Here is a 20,315-nt window from a genome sequence, read left to right as displayed (position 1 = left end):
AAATATTCTGAAAAGCCACAATAAACTGCCTGGTATTTATTTTTGAGGTGACTGTCTAGACCTGTTGGTTCATTTTTGAGCATTAGTCTATACTTAAATATCAGCTAAGATAGTAGTTTTCTAGTTTTTTTCTTAATTTTGAAATTTGAATAAGATGATTTGAGCTCTATCTTTTCAAAATGTATTTTTCTAAAATGTACCACTAATTCACATTCATTTTAGTATTATTCATCAAAGATGTCTTGGCTAGAGATGTAAAAGATGCCAATTCTGCCTAATCAGATACTCCTTATTGTTTGTGACAGCTACATTTCACCTATTGAGTATATTTCATCATTACTTATGTTAGACTAAAGTAGAAAGACGTTAAAAACTAAAGAAATGCTGTAACTAAGGATACTAACATTCAGAAGAGCATAGTTTTTTTTTTTTTTTTTACTTTAACTTTCTTCATATATCCATTTCTATTAAGATATTTTTTCTACAGTTCTGGCTTTGCAAACCTTTAAGTAACAACATGGTATTCTGTGTTCATTTTGGTAAAAATGCCAGAGTTTAAAAGGTGGTATCTTCATTAGAATTTTTGTGCTTTTTTTGGTCGGTATTTTTCCAAACTGTTAAAATAATAGTCCGCATAGAATAATGCTCATAAATAAGCCAACAGTTCTAGACAGTCACTTCAAAAGTAAATACCCACCAAGTTGCTGAAACTCATGTTCTGACTCATACAAAAACATTTAAAAAATCTTCTAGGACTAACAGTAATTTGGAAAATAGAAATAATAAATCCAGCATAAGAGAAAAAAATACAATTTTACTGAGTGGATAAATTTGTTAACTATTTGCAAAATATGATTGGAATAATAATGAGTTACATAAAATATGATTTATAATATATATTGAAGAACAAGCGTAAGTTTAGGAAAGAGAATATCATGTTTCAAAATACAGATATACAAATGAACTAAACACTAAACACACATATGCAACTACTAAGAGGAAACAATGTGAGAAAAAGAAGTGATAAAACTTTTTTTTGAGACAGAGTCTTGTTTCTCGCCTAGGCTGGAGTGCAGTGCCATGATCTTGGCTCACTGCAACCTCTGCCTCCTGGGTTCAAGCTATTCTCCTGCCTTAGCCTCCCAAATAGCCGATTTACATATACCTGCCAACTGGCTAATTTTTGAATTTTTAGTAGAGATAGGGTTTCACCATGTGGCCAGGCTGGTCTCAAAATCCTGACCTCCCTCAACTGATCTGCCCGCCTCGGCTCCCCAAGGTGCTGGGATTATAGGTGTGAGCCACTGCGCTGGTGCCCAGCCTCTACTTCTTCTCCAGTCCTACACAACAGGTTATCTGGAAATATTATTCATGATGCCAACATTAAAAATGTCTCATCTCGTGAAATCTAAAAATATTTCACTTCTAGTTATATCTGTGTCTTAACAGAACTTTTCTCAAATGCTAAAAGTCATTTGCTGTCTTTAGAACAGAAGCTCTGGAAACAGGTTTTCTAATACTTGTTGATTAATTATCACTTAAATTTTTAAAAAATATAAGTTGGGTGCATATGTTTATGTTAATGTTTTCTAGTAACATGCAGATAGTGATCACTAGCATTGGCAAAGGAACATAGGTTTTTTTCAGAGTGTTCATAAAACAAGCCTTGGGTCAATCATATACCTAGGCTGTGTGACCTTGGTAAAATTATCTAAATTTTCTATACTTCATTTTCTTAATTTATAAAATTACTTGTACCTGATTTCACCTCCTACTTCCTTGTCACCTCCTTTCAGGGCTCCTTTTTCTTTATCTGTCCCATTAATGACGCTGTTCTTCAGGGTTTGGTCTTAACCGCTAATCTTTTCTAGGGATCACAAACTAGCCTGACAAAGTTCAGGGATATCTTTCTTTTCCAGGGCTAACAGTGTTGGAAATAACCGATGTGAATGTCTTTAAGTAAGACAGACAGACACTTTACTACTCCCTGTTGTCTGCCATTTATATTACCTGCCAGGTTCCTAAAATAAGTTCATGACCTGAACTTTATACTCGCTGATTTTGTGTCATGTGCTGGGTTTATAGTAGAGAATAAAAATAAACATGTTCTTTGAACTAACTAAGCTTTCAGACAAATGGGGGAAACAGTTGAAGACATGTTTTAAAATAATGTTATGCTTAGGGCACAGCGATAGCTTAACAACAATACTGCTTAAAGCTCAAACAAATCTTTTACCATTCAACCCAGTAAGCATTTCATTAATCTCTATGCCAATTACTCCCCTGTGATTTTTCAATTTTACACTGAATATAAGTTAACCTTCAAAATTTTAAATCTTCAGAGTTTCTAATATGCTAATATGTATAAGGTTTCTCAAAGATGATAATAACAACTACATATATTTGTAGAACATGTACTATGGCTGGCTAAATGCTTTACACAAGTCAATTTTGAATATTGTTATAATCTCCATTATAGAGAGAAGAAAACTTGAATTAAAATTAATTTGCCTCACGTAATACTTAGTAAATCAGGACTGAAACTCAGGTCTGTCTGATGCTGCAGTTAGCTCTTTTAATGCTCTAGCTATAATTTCTCTAAAGGATATAATTACAAAGCATTTTCCAGTGTATTTCATGACAGAATCCTAACCCAGAAATACCTATTAACATTCATCTGAACTAGTATTCTCTAAAACAGTTTGGGAAATGCTGGTTTTAAGTCTCTGGACTAAAATTAAAAAAAAAAAAAAATCAAGACTGTGAGATTAAAATAGATATAATAATTACATGCACAGTAACTGAAAATATAAAACATTTATGAAGAGAAAAGCACAGAAAACAGTAGACCAAGTATGTTAACTGTGTTTGATTAGTGAGAATCAAGACCTTTTCTTTTTCCTGTACTATATTAAAATGGTAATAATGCATTTTTTACACCAAAAACTTTTGAAACATATTATCAAAATCATTCTGCCCCTTCACATTAATTTTGTCCTTCTCAATGTTAATTATCACATTTCATCAAAGCTAAAAAGCCATTCATCATACGATGCCTCCAATGCAGAATCTCAAATACTGTACATGAATTTATAGTACATATTAATCATTAAAATATACACACAGAAGATGATTTTTGAGATTCTGAGATCTTCATGATCATTTTTGTTCACTCAGCAATTTCCTTAGGAGTCCTCCCCACCCCACCTACATTACCTACAATCTCTTTTCAAAAGCCAACTCTCTGTCCTATGACAACATTGGGAATCAAACATAAGTCAGTTACTACTTTGAAATCAAAGTTTTACAAGCAGATTTTTAATTTTAGAATTCCTATGCTATATAGGAACTCTACACAAATTTGAAAGCATCTCTATTCAAAACCTCCAATTACACTATTTCAGAAATACAGTAGGTAAAAATTTACATTTTTGTTGGAAGCTTTAAAACTATATTTCAAGAAATCTAAAATGCCATCAATTGTAAAATGGCTTCAATCCCAAGAAGCTCTATTATTTTATGTACCATTATGAAAAAAAAAAAAAAAAAACTATTGAATCAACTGACCCCATGCTTTCTTATCACTTAGACATATCAACATTATTTATTAAAAGACTTCTTTTACATTTAACCCTGGATTTTTATCTTGTATCACCCTTTTGTTTTCTCTCATACACAGTACCTTTTCATTCTAATGCTGATCATAATCTTCTAAATGATCTTTAAAAGGGAAATTAAACTCAACAAACTATATGCCAACACCGCACATATAACTCAACTGAAATAATGACAAGATTAAGTTACGACTAAGTGTGTGTAAGTGTGGGCAATGACAAATATCTCACAACTGCCAATTTGTCTACAGTGATTTAAAGATGTCAACAATTTAAAATTTAAAAATACATATTTCAGAGATGTATGAGAAAAATGTGTATATCAGAATTGATAGACTATAGTAATTTTAATCATTTTTTTCCTTTCTTCTCCTTCCTTCATTCCTCTTCTTGCCTTCCAACTTCTTTCCCTGATTTTGCTACACAATCTAGTTACTGGGTATCTAAGAATGTTATAGTATACATAAAATACCCCACACTGAAAGAACGTCCCTATTATAGTGTTAAGCAATGTGCTACCTTTTAGAACTAGGTGAAAATTCCTGCTAGGATTTAAATCATATGTGTCAAAAGTCAGAATTTAAAAAAGATAAGAAAATTAAATACACTGAGAACAATGCACCTAAAGACACTCAAAATATGTAAGTGCAGCAACCAGCAGTAATTCCACAGGTCTTTTATCAACCTTTGCCAAAACCTATAAAAAGAATATCTAAAATTGCTTTTTTATGAAAATTCCTATTTATTCTTGTTTCCCTTCCCAGAGAGCCTGCTTTCCCCTTACTGATGAGAACACAGAGGGTCCTGGGTAAAGAGTCCATAAAATTTAAAAAGGAGTATGGCTTGGCCTCCCATGACCCTCTTACCTCACAATAAGGCCATCTTTTACCTGGTTCAGATTTGCAGACTAGGTCCATTAGACACCTTGTCATTAAATGATCTTTATATACCTATAATATACCCTAATCTTTGCAATCTTGACAGATATTATTTCCATTTTATAGACAGATCCAGGAAAATTACATGACTTATTGGAATCCCTTCAAGTATCACAGAGCAAAGCCATGATTTTAACTTGTGTTTGCCACTCTGAAACTCACACTGGAATTCATTTTTAAAGTGTCCTTCAAAGTCTAATTAAATAAAATTAACCCTGTCATCTATAATACTCTTACATATTCAAATTGAGTGCATCAAGAATATCACTGGCCATTTCTTACCACCCATAGTCAAACCACCACTATGCTTCTTCTGGATTATTGCAATACTCTTATTGGTCTCTTTTCTCCTACCACGCCCTCCTCTGTGTATTTTCCTTTATGAGTGACCCTCTTAAAAGGAAGTCAGATCCCATCACTCTACTGCTCAAAACCCTCCAAAGTCCTATTTCATTTAGAATAAAAGTTAGATGCCCTGAAGATCTTCATGACTTGCTCGCCTTGATTTAATCTCCAGTGAAGGACTAAACCCTTTACTCAACTCTGACCTACAGGCTTCCTTGCTATTCTAGGTTTCTGCTTCATGACCTTTGCAATGGCTGGTCCCTCCGTCTGACTGCACTTCTCCAAGATATTCGCATAGTTACATCTCCCACTTCTGTCAGCCCTTTACTTCAAAGTTTTCTTTCCAGCTATGACCTTCCTCCCTGCTTTGTATTTCTCTTCAGAACTATCACGACCTAAAATACAGCATGTTTCTAATTACTTTGCTTAGTATGTGCCTTCTTCACTAAAATGTGAGCTACAAGTAGACAAAGATTTCTGTCTGTCTTGTTCACTGCTCTTCACCTAATGCCTAGAACGGTGCCTGGAATAGAGTGGGCGCTTAATAACTATTCGCTGAATGAATAAATTCCCGTCTTCACCCTTCTCTCCCCCAAAGCACCCAAGTCCTTTGACACACACATTCACATAACAGTAAATACGCTTAGGGACCGATATTCTTAACTTAGCCCTGCATCCCATTTCTCAAACGTGGCTCCTTTAGAAGGAGGTCTCAAGCTCTTTCCTGTTTCCTCAGGCCAGGGCTGATTCTGGTGCGAACGGACTACCCGTTAGCAACCGCAGGCCAGGTCTTCTCTCCTGGAGGCAAGTTACAGAAGGACGACCCCTGCGATCGCAATCTGCGATCCCCGAGTGAGTGAACCTCCACGACGTCACTCACATGAAGCGGTGGCCAGGGGTTCCGAGAAAGCCACAGCAAGAAGCACGTAGGGACAACCACCCGAGCACTCTAGCAGTGAGAAAGGACCCAATGAGGTGTCCTCGCTGAACGCCTGAGTGTTCTACAGATTCAACCGTCAATTCTTTCTTCCTCTTCCTGTGCTCAGTCCCATTAACCTTCCACACCACGCTCCTCGTCTTCCATTCCCTCACCCAGGATTTCCAATCGCCCCCTCGTCCCCACCTCTTTCTCTCTCGCTATATTTCATTTCGAGTCCAGTTTGGGCAAGGGGCAGGACGCCACAAGTCGGGGTCTTTCCTCAGTGTTGGGTCGCGGTGGCTGTGAGGGCAGAAGAAAAGGACAGGCTGAGCTGGGTGGGGGTGGAGGGTAAAAAGCTGGGATCTGTGATTGGGCGAGGCCAGGCTCGCGGTCCTTGCCGGGTTCCGAGAAGGGAACCTTAGCTGACTCGGCTCGCCTGCGAAGGGCAACCTCTGAGCTCCCGGCGTTCCAGGAGCGGCCTCTTTTGTAGGAGCACCTGAAATGCAGCGTCTAGTGCACTAAGCCGTAGCGGCAGCACCAGGCACAGCGACTGCGCTGTGGCCCTGTGTAGAAGCTCCATCCCCCTTGTCTTTGTGTTTGCCTGCGTCCCCAGACTCAGAGGCAGGTATTTGGGTAATCCAGTTTTCCGTGTCGTAGTGGGTGGGGTCTGTGGGAGGTAGAGGACTATCGGGAGCAGTGAGTGGCCCCGCGTGTCTTCAGAAGAGATAAGAGAACCGAGCTGTGGAGCTGCTTGCTGATGGGTACTGTCTCCATCCCTAGCTACAGCCCACCTTTCCTGTGAATCAGGTTCACCTGAGTCCTTTGGGAACCGTAGGCTTAGCAGTCGCTCTGTCACTGCCTCAAAGGAAGGCTAAAGGAGGAGGTTAGAGAATCTAGGAATCTGCTCCTCCATTACTCACCATAGAGGCAGAATTTTGCTTTGGTTTGTTTCTGGCCCTCGAGGTTTAGTCAATTGTCGAAGTGTAACACCCTCTTGAGCAGTAGGAGAACGTGAAGCAGTGGAAGGAAGTTACTTGAAGATTGTCAGTGGCTGCTTTTCAAGGTCCCCTGTCCTGGTTTCTATCTATTTGGGACAAAAAAAAAAAAAAAAAAAAAAAAAAAAAAAAAAAAAAAAAAAAAAAATTCTCCCCCTCTTGAGAGAATGTATATATAAAATAAATGAATTAGTATCATTTTCCTGTAGAAGAAATGTGAAACTTTTGTTCATGATAAAATCAACATCTTTTGCCCTATTTTTTACTTTCTCTCCCCATTCAAGTCATTTAACTATAAGTTCTTTGAGGGCAGAGATTCTGACTTGTTCATTATCCTTTGCCCACCAGCTGGAAAAACAACCGACTTAAAATAGGGGCTTCAAAATGTTTGTTGAATGAATTAATGTTCAAGCCCAATTGCTTGCACTGTTGTTTCCCTCATCTAATCTCTCCCTTCTGCGTTTTGTTTGTTCTTTTCCCCCAGTAGTTTTCTTCCACTCACCAGGTGTAAGCAAATGTCTGTGTATGCATTTTTGTGTGTGAGCCTTTTTATGTACAACCGTCTAAGAGGTAGTGAAAAAAGAACACTGATGAAATCTTTTATGTTAATTAGTGTTTTATCTTTTTCGATCATTGTGTTTTATTTGGTTATTTTATTTTCAGCTAAGTGATAAAGACATCTGATTGAAAATTAAATAGTTGGCAGGGCGCGGTGACTCATGTCTGTAATCCCAGCACTTTGGGAGGTTGAGTAGAGTGGATCACCTGAGGTCAGGAGTTCAAGACCAGCCTGGCCAAGATGGTGAAACCCCGTCTCTACTAAAAATACAAAAATTAGCCGGGCGTGGTGGTGGGCGCCTGTAATCCCAGCTACTCCGGAGGCTGAGGCAGAGAATCGCTTGAACCCGGGAGGTGGAAGGCTGCAGTGGACCGAGATCATGCCACTGCACTCCAGCCTGGATGACAGCGTGAGACTCTGTCTCAAAAAAAAAAAAAAAAAAAGTATAGCATAGTAGGATTGAGTAATAAGGTACAACTGTGTCACCTGTCCTATTCTCAGTACTGTTCTTCAAAGATAACCACTTTTAACCTTTTTTAGGTCTGTAGGTTAAATAATAAGTTAAACCGTTAATTCTTTTTGTTGACTTCTTGAGATAGCCCTAAGTTAAACTGCTAATTCTTTTTCTGTTGACTTCTTGAAATAGCCCACACCATTCACAATCTCTCTTCTCTGAATTTGGGAATAGTCATAATCATAATTTTTGGCTTTCGTATTGGTTACTTTATAATTCAAAATAATATACGTAAACTACTTTTTTCACGTCAACTTTTGAAAATATATTTGACTCCTTGTTTGGTAAAATGAGAAAAGTAGTGATTCTACCTTTTTCTTTATCACCTCAGAAACTACATTTATGCCCACTTTCTCTTAGGTGGACATTTACTTGTACGTTGTCAAAGTTAATAATATATTTCATAACTATAATATTTGTGCTTTGTTCACATGCCAAAAACCAATAAAAAAAAATAAAATGTTTACAGTATTATGGCTCTATAGTTGTTATTTAGTGCAAGTCCAAGCTGTATGCTCTGATATGTTTTTTTCCCAGAGTTTTAACTTCATGATCCCTGTGCCATAAAGAAGATTATTTATGATATCAAGATCAAATGGGTTTCTATTTCTTTCCTGCCAAGGGCAAAATATTATGCTGTAGTTGAGCATGCTTTATATTTTGGACTATGTAATTACATAGTTTTTAACCATCCCGACTTTCTTATTTGCCTTTCTGCTTTCTCCTGAGGAATAGGTAGGTGGATGTGCTTTCTTCACTGAGTCTTCTCATTCTTTGTATGATGCACGTAGAAGCTTCCATTCTTCTGTTTGAAGTTTTTCCCCTTGAAGCCCAATGGATTTCTGTTTAATTTGAACAGATTGCGTTCTAGTCCTTTTGAATTGCTCCTATCCTGGGTTTATATTCATTCTTGGGTAAATAACATTGTTTCTTAGCCCCTCATCTTGTTATTGGACTTCCCCCTATTTCCCTGGAATATATCCTAAGGAAGCTTGCTCACAAAAGGCATGTGAAAGGTAACTTTATTTTTTAATGTTTGCATGGCTATAAATTATAATTTGCTCTTATGACTGATAATTTGGCTGTATATAGAATCAGAAGTATTTTCCTTCAACTCTCAATCCTTCCATGTCTTCTAACTTTTGTTTCCTTTTTTTTGAGCTGGAGTCTCGCTGTGTTGCTCAGTCTGGTCTGGAACTCCTGACCTCACATGATCCTCCCACCTCAGCCTCCCAAGTATCTGGGATCACAGGCACACGCCACCGCACCAGGCTCTCTTCAGACTTTCATTATTGCTGATGAGAATGCCAGTCTCACTTTAATTTGTTGATAGTGGAATCATTTTTTTCTCTCTGAAATGTTTAAAATATGGCAATGTTTATCTTCTCATAGGCTCTTAATTTTATTTTTTATGAGATAAAATTGACACATATTAAAACACACTGATTTTAAGTGGTCAGTTTAATGAGTTTTGATGCATGTATTCATCCATAGAACCACTACCAGCACAATCAAGATAGAAAATATTTCTACCACTATAGAAAGTTCCTCTGTTTCTGTTTATTCAACTCCCCTTTCCCATCTACAGTACTATCTTCTGAATTTTATTATTAATACTGTAATTTAGAACTATAGTTCTGGAATTACATTTAAATGGAGTCATACAGTATGCAGCCTTGTGTCTGCTTCTTTCATAAACTTAATGTTTTTGAGGTACATCCATGTTTTGATGTGTTTGTTCCATTTTTCTTATTAAATACAATTTCATGGTACAAGTATGTTAACTGATTCACTTGTGGAACATTCGCATTGCTTCTGGTTTTTAGCTATTAAGAGTACAGTTCCTGTGAACATACACATACAAGCATTTTTATGGACAAATATTTTTATTTTCTTGGATAAACACCTAGTAGGAGTGGAATTTCTGAGTCACAAGTTAGAGATATTTTTCACTTTAGAAGAGTTTTCCAAATATTTTCCAAAATTCTTTTGCCGTTTTACACTAACACTAGCAATATATCAAAGCTCCACTTCCACATTCTCCTCAACACTTGTTATTGCCAGTCATTTTAATTTTAGCCATTGTAGAAGTTAAAGGGATTTTCATTTGCATTTCTCCCAATTAATCATATTAAACAGTTTTTTCATGTGCTTATTGACTTTTCATGCCTTGTGTGAAAATATAGTTGTGACTTTTACCTATTTATGTATTGGCTTGTTTTATTATTGAATTGTGGTATTTCTTTATAGATTCCGAATACAGGTCAATTATATATAGACACACATATATTTGATTTTAAAAGGTCCTACGTATACATAATGTCATGTATATATAGACAGATATAAATAATATTTCCCTTTAACTCGAAGTTTTATTTTCTCAGGTGCCTTTTGATATGCAGATGTTTTTAATTGGTGAAGTCTACTTTGTCAAAATTGTCTTTTGCGACTAGTACTTTGTTATATCATGTCTAAGAAATCTTTTCCTAGCCTAAGGTTGTAAAGATACTCTCTTATGTTTTCAATGAGAAGACTTAACAGTTTTACCTTTACATTGAAACCTATGATCCATTTTAGACTTTTGTGGATGTATCAGTAGTAGTTAAGGTTATTATTTTTTATATGAATATCTTTTTCCAGCACCATTTGTAAAAAAGACTTTCTTTGAACTCTTTTGAGTTCTGTTGAAAATCTATTTTATTTAAAAATTTTTAAATTACGAAATACGTGGTATTAACACACACGTAGATAAATATAGAGCATGGAAATTACCAAGCATAATGATAACATGAACACCCATTAATTCACCAGCTAAAAACTAGGCTATTATTCAAGATTTTTGAAGCTTCTTGTGGATTTTTCCCTAACCTTACTCCTGCTTTAATTTGGTAGCAACCATATTCTGAGTTTTTTTTTTTTAATTCCCTGACTTGTTGAACATATTCTTACAATAGATGTAAGTATTCCAGAATTATTTTTTTGTTTTGTTTTTGAGTTTTATGAAAATTGGCATATTTTGTTACTTTTTTCACTCAATATTCATCTATGCTATTAAATATTGCTGTAGTTTGCTTATTTTTCATTATGTATGCAGGTGAATATGCCATAATTTATTTAACCATTTGCCTGCCATTGCACATTTAAATTGTCTCCAGTTTGGGGATATTAGGAGCAATACTGCCTTGATCTTTCTTGCACAGGTCCAGTCTGTGTGTGTGTGTGTGTGTGTGTGTGTGTGTGTGTGTAGGAGTTTCTGTAGGAATATAATAGCGAGATAGTGTAAAACATTTCTGGTAATTTTACTAATTTACACTCCCACTTACAGCAAATTAGAGATCCTATTTTTCCACATCCTTCTAACATTATGTGTTATCAGATTTCTTAATTTTTAACTGTCTGGTAGATAAAAATTTTTGGTGGTTTTAATGTGCAACTCCTTGATTATTCTTGAGGTTGTTTATCTTCCCATATATCTATTGGCCATTTGTCTTTATTCTTTTGTTTAATTTGTTTTCCTGTAACTTGTTTTATGTAATGGATGCAATATCTTCTCAAATCTTTCTATGTTTATTAGAGTTAGTTTTTGTGTTTTTTTCATAAATTATTTCAGTTGCTTCCAAAGCCAGATTTTTGGAGGTTTATTTTATTGTTTGCCCTTGATACTGTAGTCTTTCCTTAACTATCTGATGCTTCTCAGACAACTCATTATATAAGAGCTAAGACTGCCTGGGAGCTTTGCGTATATGGACAGGCTTATTGACTGATAACCTTTTGGTTTAGGATGGCAGGTGCGCAGCCAAATCTTAGCTGGGGTCCTACAAATTCCAGAATTGTGAGGAGTTTGCTCTTCTTGCCAGTGTCCATAGCAACTACTGTAGTTCTCAGTTTGTTCAGCTTCTTTAGGAAAGAACCTTTTATTTTCAGAGCGTAAATAACTGCCTATGTTGTAGGACTGGTGGCAGAATTGACGCTTCTAATTATTCAACACTTCACTCTTCTGATTTCAAACCCTCTTTGACTGCTGTTTACCATTGTTCTCGCCTTCTCTAAGTCTGAAGCCTCTGAATCTGAAAGGGCCAAACAAACCTCGTGATTAACAGACGGGGCGCGGTGGCTCACGCCTGTAATCCCAGCTATTTGGGAGGCCGAGGCAGGCGGATCACAAGGTCAGGAGATTGAGATCATTCTGGCTAACACGGTGAAACCCCGTCTCTGCTGAAAATACAAAAAAATTAGCCTGGCGTGGTGGTGGCGCTGTCCCAGCCACTCCGGAGGCTGAGGGAGGAGAATGGCATGAACCTGGGAGGCGGAGCTTGCAGTGAGCCGAGATCACGCCACTGTACTCCAGCCAGGGCAACAGAGCGAGACTCCATCTCAATAACAAAAACCCAAAAAACAAAGAAAAACCAAACCTCTTGACTATTATAGGTTGTAACTTATTTCGTTCTGCTTCTTGTGACAATACTCTTCCATATGCATTTTGTTTTGTACAAGTTTCTAGAAGTCTTTCATCACCTCATGGCCTGTTTCCTTTTTCTTCCTTGGTAAGGGTTTATACTTTTAAAAATATTTTTAATGATTTCAGTAAGGTTTCTGGTCAGACAGAAGTGGTTTTATTGAATTGGAATTCCAGCATATTTATCAAAAAGCTGAGAAGGGAAAAATGCAGGGCTTTACCAGTAGAATGTCTTTTTAGTGAGGTCCGTGAGTAAAATATTTTTTACCCGTGTCAGAAGACCTTTTTTGTTTTGCTTTGTTTTGTTTTGTTTTGTTATGGTTGCCTTAATGTGATTCAGATTGATATGGAGCAAGTTTCCTAATCTCCAGGCTACTACCTTACACAACTTTGGGGGGCACCGTTTATTTTGGAGTAAGTACAAATAGGATGCCTCATGCTATACACATAGAACAACTATCTCTAAACTTGAGCCAGTAGCTCTATCAGGATTATTAAAAGGATTAAATCAGATCATACATTATGTAAAACATCTAGCATAAAAATGAAAATTGCTTATTTAATATTATAGAGCCTTCTTTTAATCTAGTTTAAACTTTACTACTATTAATAAGGTCCCTGATTAATTACCAGTTGGTATCTATATTCCCTCTTTCCTGACTTACCTCACTGTATGAGAAGGAAGGTTCTTGATGGTATGTGGGTTATTCAATCTTTAGGTAAAGAGCCTTATTGGCTGGGTGTGGTGGCTCACGCCTGTAATCCCAGCACTTTGGGAGACCGAGGTGGGTGGATCAGGAGGTCAGGGGTTCAAGTCCAGCCTGGCCAACATAGTGAAACCCCATCTCTACTAAAAATACAAAAAGTTAATTGGGCTTGGTCGTGGGTGCCTCTACTCGGGAGGCTGAGGCAGAATTGCTTGAACCCAAGAGGCGGAGGTTGCAGTGAGCGGAGATCATGCCACTGCACTCCAGCCTGGGTGACAGTGCGAGACTCTGTCTAAAAAAAAAGAGAAGAGCCTTATTAATAATATGAAGATGCAGTAACGAACTTCCTCTACTCTTTAAACTGCCAGATGTCATTGAGAATGGAATCATCTTTTCTTTTTTATGCCATTGAAAATCTTTGAGTTTGATTCAGAGCTGCAATATAAATTTATGCTGAGGTGTTTTGTCCTCTGATATTTTAGAATTTTCTTACTGTGAAGTGTTCAGATTGGCATTTTCCTCCAAGTTGTATGTTAATTGTGTTTAAGGTTTGGTCTGTCTGGCTTAATATTTGGTGTGTCCTAAAATTCTCTCCTTTTCCAGATTATCTTAGAAGACCTAGAATTCCAAAAATGTTTCCCCTGGAGGACGCTGAAATGGGAGCCTTTACCTTCTTTGCCTCGGCTCTGCCACATGATGTTTGTGGAAGCAATGGGCTTCCTCTTACACCAAATTCCATCAAAATTTTAGGGCGCTTTCAAATCCTTAAAACCATCACCCATCCCAGACTGTGCCAGTATGTCGATATTTCTAGGGGAAAGCATGGTAAGTTATTTTCTTTTTTTTCCTATTTAAGTTCTCTACTTTGTTACCCAAAGTTATAAATACTGTATCCACTAAATATATAAAGCTATCATCAGTTCCTGTGCACACATGTCCTTCTTTCTCTCCTCCTTTTCCCCCACCCTGCCTCTCTCTCATACACTTTCCCATTTATTTGCAAATCTACCAGGTAAAATTCAAACTCTTTACTAGGCTATTGCATGCAAAAATCCTTCATCTAGTCCTTGATCCAGTCTGTGCTGTCCTCTTTCGATGTATTGCTTGTTGTTTCCATTAATTTAACCCTTCATTCCAGCCAAGCTGAGTTGCTTTGAGGTTTTTTGATTCACATATCCTTGATTTTGTTCTTTGCAATTTTCTCTCATGGATTATGCTGAGGGAGGGGCAAAGGTAACAGAAATTTATACTAAGCAGAGTGGCCAAATATACGCGCTTTCAGTAACCTATGGGAGGAGTCATGAATATTTATGAAAGGAGGACCATGTGTATGTGCATTTAAACTTCATGCCCCTTCAAGCCACTTCATGGGTCCCACATATAAAAAATGGCAACATTGGCATGATCTGACGGTCATGATCCGAGGGTGGAGTTTTTGACCCTCTGACGTCAAAGGTGGAGCAGAGGACACGAAAACCCTTACTGCTCATTCTTGGTAGACTGGCCAGAACCACTCCATGATTGGTTATCAGGCAAATGGTTGCTTATCAGGCAAAAAAGAAGGGGTAGTGTCAGACAGTTGGTTGATATCAGTTGTGAAATCTTTTGAAAGGGCTGGTTTTCACTAAGTCCCTAGGGAAGAAAGCCTAATCATGGTTAAGAATGTGGTATAATGAGGTAGTCTGACCCTAAGTCCTATCATGGCTGAGAACTCAGTTTTCAAAGTTATTCTGGGGTCCCCTTGGCCAAGAGATGGTCCCTTTAGTCAGTTGAAGGGCTTTGAAGATTTCTTTTAGTTTACAGTAAACATCTAAGGAAATGAACTTTTAAGTTTAAAATTGTAGCTTCAGTAGGCTTTAGGAAGTCTGTGAACCCCTCAAATTACTGTAAAATTGTATATGTGTGTATACATATGTACACATGTGTTTGCTGAATAATGAAAATTCATAGTTTTTCACAGATTTTCAAAAAGGCTTCCTAATGTAAAAAAAAAAAAAAAAAGAGGGGAGAGGGGGCTTAAAAGCACTGGTGTAGAGTATCAAGGGGTATGGAGAGATCATCCTCTTTACTTAAGGCTAACTTGAGAAGTTCTAATGTCAGGTCCTAGTCTTTTCAAAATTGATTTAACCTGCACCTAGTGTTGCACCATGTCATATATTTACCAGTCAGGAGACCCACAGTCAGGGCCACTATGTGGGGTTTTGCCACACTGCATAAAAGCTTCTGGATAATGGAGTAAGTGGGAGCTGAAATCTGATTCTCTAATTTATTCTGGGGGGAGGGGTGCTTTTTCTAATTTGCTTAAAGAGAACTGTGAAAACTAGTGGTAACTATATCTATAGTAGACTACAGATAGCTCCAGCCATTTGCTGAAAGCCCAGAAAATAACTTTTGGTGAGTTAATTTTTGTTCAAAAAATAATTTTTTGCCAAAAAGTTTTATTTGTTACCTGGCTTCAATGACATTAAGTAGATGTTGAAAAATTACGGGGATCATTTGGGGCTTTTTACATCACCAAGCAATGTAATAGATATTTTCAATCCCTGTATACTTCAATACCCTATTACCCTTAATTCAGCTATAGATCTAAAAAATTGCCAGTTGTAGAGTTGGCCTATTTCCAAAACCATTCTTTGGTTGTCAGTACAGTAGATGCTGAGTATTAACCATGGGTGGTGAACATCTGTAAATTTGGCAGAGGCCTGTCTTTCCAAACTCTTGCCACCAAGAGCCCTTTGTTTATTCCCACTGTATCTGGAAGCCCCTTTGGAGTTTCACTTCATGTATTTGGGGTTTTTCCTCTGACCAATTTTTCCTAGGCCTTTTCCCAATTGACAAAATAGTCCTAAAGCTCCTTCTTTTCCTTCCTCTACCTAACTTGGCCTCTATAAACACTGAATTAGGAACTGTGTTATAGCATGATTCTCTTTGGGGAGCATTCTTGCTAATTTTGCCCATGAACCTTCTTTTTGATTTTCAAAGTCAGGTAGGAACTGATCCCCTTAGAAACTGTAATCGTTTTACTGATTGTTGTTCTCTGAGGCCAGTTCAACGGTATGGTTAGTCCCCTTAGCCCTGTCCATCATATTGCTGTTTACTCTGCTTCCCTGACTTGCCCTGCTCCTCATGTATCTCAGCAGCCCTCTCTGCTAGGGTAACGTAGGTCATGAATATATGTAAAGTTTATATATTTTAAGTCTAGTTGTCTGAAATGAAAATATCGATTGTCATTAGGCTAGGGAATTTGATTATTTTGTTTTTATTGGCAATGTTTAACATTCTGAAAAGTTGTGTATATGAGGAATAATTTACTGTTAGAGTAACTGCTTATGCAAAAGTCTGTTCTAAAACATTCTAGTCAGTTCAGTTGCATCTACTTTGAAAAATTTGAAAAGTTTCTGCTGAACAATCTCCTTAGTGAAAGTATTTCTCAGTATGAACACCTATTTTTCAATGGTGTAATACCACATAACTTCGATTTGTGTCTTCTCAAAGAATTTTGATTTTGATTCTACTTTTCCTCTTTTATTCCGTTTTTGCTATGCAGATATCTTACTATTGTTAGTCATGCCCCCTCCCACCCTGCATGTTACTGTTAAGTCAATAACAATTAACTTCTTACTTGGAGTCACATACTCCTCTTACATGTGGTCTGTTTTAGTAACAATATGTTTTCACATATTATGTTAGCTCAGAAGTCAAGGTTTCACTGTTTTCTATAGATCATTCAAAACTAATCAAAGATGATAATATTTTCTTGCTAACTCAGCAGGATGAAGTTTTTAATCTCAGGAATGGTAGACACTTTATTAGAATTTCAGAACATTTTTTCTATTAGAAGAAGATATCTTCAGGAGAAAAGAAGCCAGTAAAGGCTGAAAATACTATGTTAACAAATTTTGTTTTCTTTTGAGCTTGAAATCTCAGCTGTGTTTAGAAGCAGAGTGAAGATTATAAATGGTAGTGCATCCTTTTTAATTTGGTATTGATTATCCAGAAATCTTTCAATGATTGCTGGTGAAATCAAGAATAAAAATTATTTTATTTGAAATTAAAGTATAGAATAGTAAAATTATATGGAACTATAAGATAATTTATTCTGTATCTCTAGCATATAATTTTTTTTGAGGCGGAGTCTCGCTCTGTCACCTGGACTGGAGTGCAGTGGCCGGATCTCAGCTCACTGCAAGCTCCGCCTTCTGGGTTTACGCCATTCTCCTGCCTCAGCCTCCCAAGTAGCTGGGACCACAGGCGCCAGCCACCTCACCCAGCTAGTTTTTGTATTTTTAGTAGAGTATTCTACTAAATTTTGTATTCACCGTGTTAGCCAGGATGGTCTCGATCTCCTGACCTCGTGATCCACCCGTCTCGGCCTCCCAAAGTGCTGGGATTACAGGCTTGAGCCACTGCGCCCGGCCATCTAGCATATAAATTTTAATCTGTGTTTGTATTAGTTTCATAAGAGAAACAACAAATTATATAATTATATAAATTATATATAATATACGTTATATAAGTATATTAAAAATATTGCTGAGAATTGGTGTGCATGATTGTGGGGGCTGCTAGGCAAGTTTGAAATTCATGAGGAAGGTCATCACGAAGGACAAGCTGAACTCTTGGGCAGAGGCTGAAGCTGTCATCCACAAGTGGAATTTATTCTTCTTCAGAGAAGCTTCAGTTCTGCTCATAGTTATTTATTTTTTATTTATTTATTTTTCAGAGACAGGAGTCTCACTATATTGCCCAAGTTGGTCTTGAACTCCTGGTTTGAGGTGATACTCCTGTCTCAGCCTCTCCTGTAGCTGGGATTATAGGTGTGAGCCAGTGTACCTGGCTTTCAATTCTGCTCTTAAAGGCTATTAAACTGATTGAATCAGAATTATCCAGATTATCTAGGATAATTTCCCTTCAAGTAAACTGATTATAGACTTTATTCATTTGCAAAATAATTTCACAGCAACATCCAGATTAGTATTTGATTGAATGACTGGATCCTATAGTCTCACCAAGTTGACTCATAAAACTGACCATTGCAGTGTTCTGGTATCAATACTTTTCTTTAAGCATAGTATTTTTCTTTGTTGGTTTTGAACTGTATAAACACTTACTGAAATATCATATTTTATAGGTGATGAGCTATTCTCGATTTTTACTGTGAATAACAAAAGTGATGTAGTAAATATATTCTAACAACCGTTTATATTATTTTAAGGGATTCATGATTCACCTCTTTCTCTAAATTAAAAAAAAAAAAAAAAAACGCTACTTTTAAAAACATAAAGTTTTTCCCTACCCCTTATTCAACTCCTTTATTCTTGCTTAAATGTGTGTTCTCTTCAGTTTCTTAGTGTTAACTTTGTATTAGCCTGTTTTCACGCTGCTGATAAAGACATACCCGAGACTGGGCAATTTATACAAGAAAAACCTTTAATGGATTTATAGTTCCATGTGGCTGGTGAGGCCTCACAGTCATGGTGGAAGGTGAGAAAGAGCAATTCACGTCTTACATGGATAGCAGCAGGCTGAAAAAAGAGAGCTTGTGCAAGGAAACTCCCCCTTATAGAACCATCAGAGCTCATGAGACTTATTAATTATCACAAGAACAGGCAAAGACCTGGCCCTGTGATTCAGTTACCTCCCACTGGGTCCCTCCCACAACACATGAGAATTCAAGATGAGATTTGGGTGGGAACACAGCCAAACCCTATCAAACTTAAAACACACAATTTGGGCTAGAGACACTACATCATACTTGGGGTTCCTCAAATCTTTGTTAGAAGAAAGACTATTTCGCAATTATTATATATTCTACTCTTTAAAGTTCATCTCAGCATCACTTTTTTTTAAATAAATAATGCTACTACATTGATGATTTATATTTGGCACATTATGTTTCCCAAATGCTTTATTCAGTGAAATTCTATTGTTTTTATAACATGTTATTTTTAAACAGTGGTCCAGAGATTTTAGAATGAAGACTCTCTAAAGATTTCTTTAAAAAACATGGTTCATACTGGAAATATTGTTTTGGTATACACTACATTATCTCTGGGAGAAACTTTGATGTTCTGCCGAGGATTATGGCTCTGCAATATTAAAACTATGCTTAATAGTTCCATAGAATCTTGAAGCTTTGGCAAACACTTGTTTATGATATTTTGAAGGGGTTTCCAAAAGCCTGAAAAATTTTAGTTGTGCCAGATACTTTGGAATCTCTTATAGATATGGAGAATTATGAATATCCAATTTAAAATGGTTAATTAATGGAATATGCACATTTTAATAAATTATTTTATTTTTGTTTTACATGAAAGTCAGTGCTACTGAGTTATACTGAGTTTATAATATGGGCATGTAATTTTCTACACAGGACAGAGCTCTGTTTAGTGACTGTGGTCATATGAGATTCTTCATTTCTAATGGCCACGTCATACCTTTGCTAAAGCTAATTCATTTAACAGTTATCTTTATATTACATGCCTATATGTTGTAGGTGACATTCTACACACACGTGATGCAGTACACCTGTGTGCACTAGGCACCTGTGATGTACTACTGTGATACACCTGTGTGCAACTACTGATGCACTGCAAGGCACCTGTGATGAGACCCACCTCATTCCTGCCATCACAAAATATATTATCTGATAGGAAAAAAGATATCACAGTAGTTCCCCCTTTTCCTCAGGGGATATGTTCCAAGAAGTCTCCTGCCACTCCCATTGGATGTCTGAAACAGGTTTGTACAGAATCTGATTCTCATTAGTCATAACATGTTTCTGTGTATGTCTTCTACCCACAGATTTAATGCCTTTTCCATCTTAGATAGGCACCTGTCTTGCACTGTGGTCATAATTTTGTAGTTTGAGGCATGACAACAAAACTAGCATGATTTTCTTTTTTCTTAAATTTCACGAATAGAAAATTTCTTGCCATATATCTTAACAATTGATTTTTTTTTTCTTAACTTATCAAGTTGAGAACTTTCACCTTTTCAATTGAAGGAAACACTTTACGTCTTCTTTTTGTTGTTGTTGTTTTTAAGACGGAGTCTCACTGTGTTGCCCAGGCTGGAGTGCAGTGGCGTGATCTTGGCTTGCTGCAAGCTCCGCCTCCCAGGTTCATGCCATTCTCCTGCCTCAGCCTGTAGCTGGGACTACAGGCACCTGCCACCACGCCTGGCTAATTTTTTTTTTTTGTATTTTTAGTAGAGATGAGATTTCACCATGTTAGCTAGGGTGGTTTCCTGACCTCGTGATCCGCCCA

General features: G+C 37.0%; 2 protein-coding genes across 6 annotated transcripts in view; one reads left to right on the top strand and one right to left on the bottom strand.

The window, feature by feature from the left end:
* AIMP1 (aminoacyl tRNA synthetase complex interacting multifunctional protein 1) overlaps positions 1-6,912 on the bottom strand; it is a 32,225-nt gene extending 25,313 nt beyond the window's left edge. Inside the window, exon 1 of one of the 4 annotated variants that reach the window (XM_023220149.3) lies at positions 6,021-6,912. Coding sequence is in view for 3 of the 4 variants with exons in the window: in XM_023220147.2 (XP_023075915.1) it covers positions 5,562-5,578 (17 nt within the window). In the remaining variant the exon portion in view is untranslated. The other 3 variants (XM_023220148.2, XM_023220147.2, XM_026455021.2) reach the window with 3 other exon arrangements.
* The window catches only part of TBCK (TBC1 domain containing kinase), a 269,659-nt gene continuing 255,472 nt past the window's right edge, over positions 6,129-20,315 (top strand). The window contains exons 1-2 of one of the 2 annotated variants that reach the window (XM_023220144.3): positions 6,129-6,437; positions 13,651-13,872. In XM_023220144.3, the coding sequence (XP_023075912.1) occupies positions 13,680-13,872 (193 nt within the window). In that variant the 5' untranslated portion in view covers positions 6,129-6,437; positions 13,651-13,679. Of the gene's footprint in view, positions 6,438-13,650; positions 13,873-20,315 lie in introns of those variants that run through there. The other variant, XM_023220145.3, reaches the window with a different exon arrangement.

This window comes from Piliocolobus tephrosceles, chromosome 3 (genome assembly GCF_002776525.5).
Source record: "Piliocolobus tephrosceles isolate RC106 chromosome 3, ASM277652v3, whole genome shotgun sequence".
Taxonomy (NCBI): domain Eukaryota; kingdom Metazoa; phylum Chordata; class Mammalia; order Primates; family Cercopithecidae; genus Piliocolobus; species Piliocolobus tephrosceles.
The sequence above is the reverse complement of the archived record's forward strand: the minus strand, read 5'-3'. Positions and strand labels throughout refer to the sequence as shown.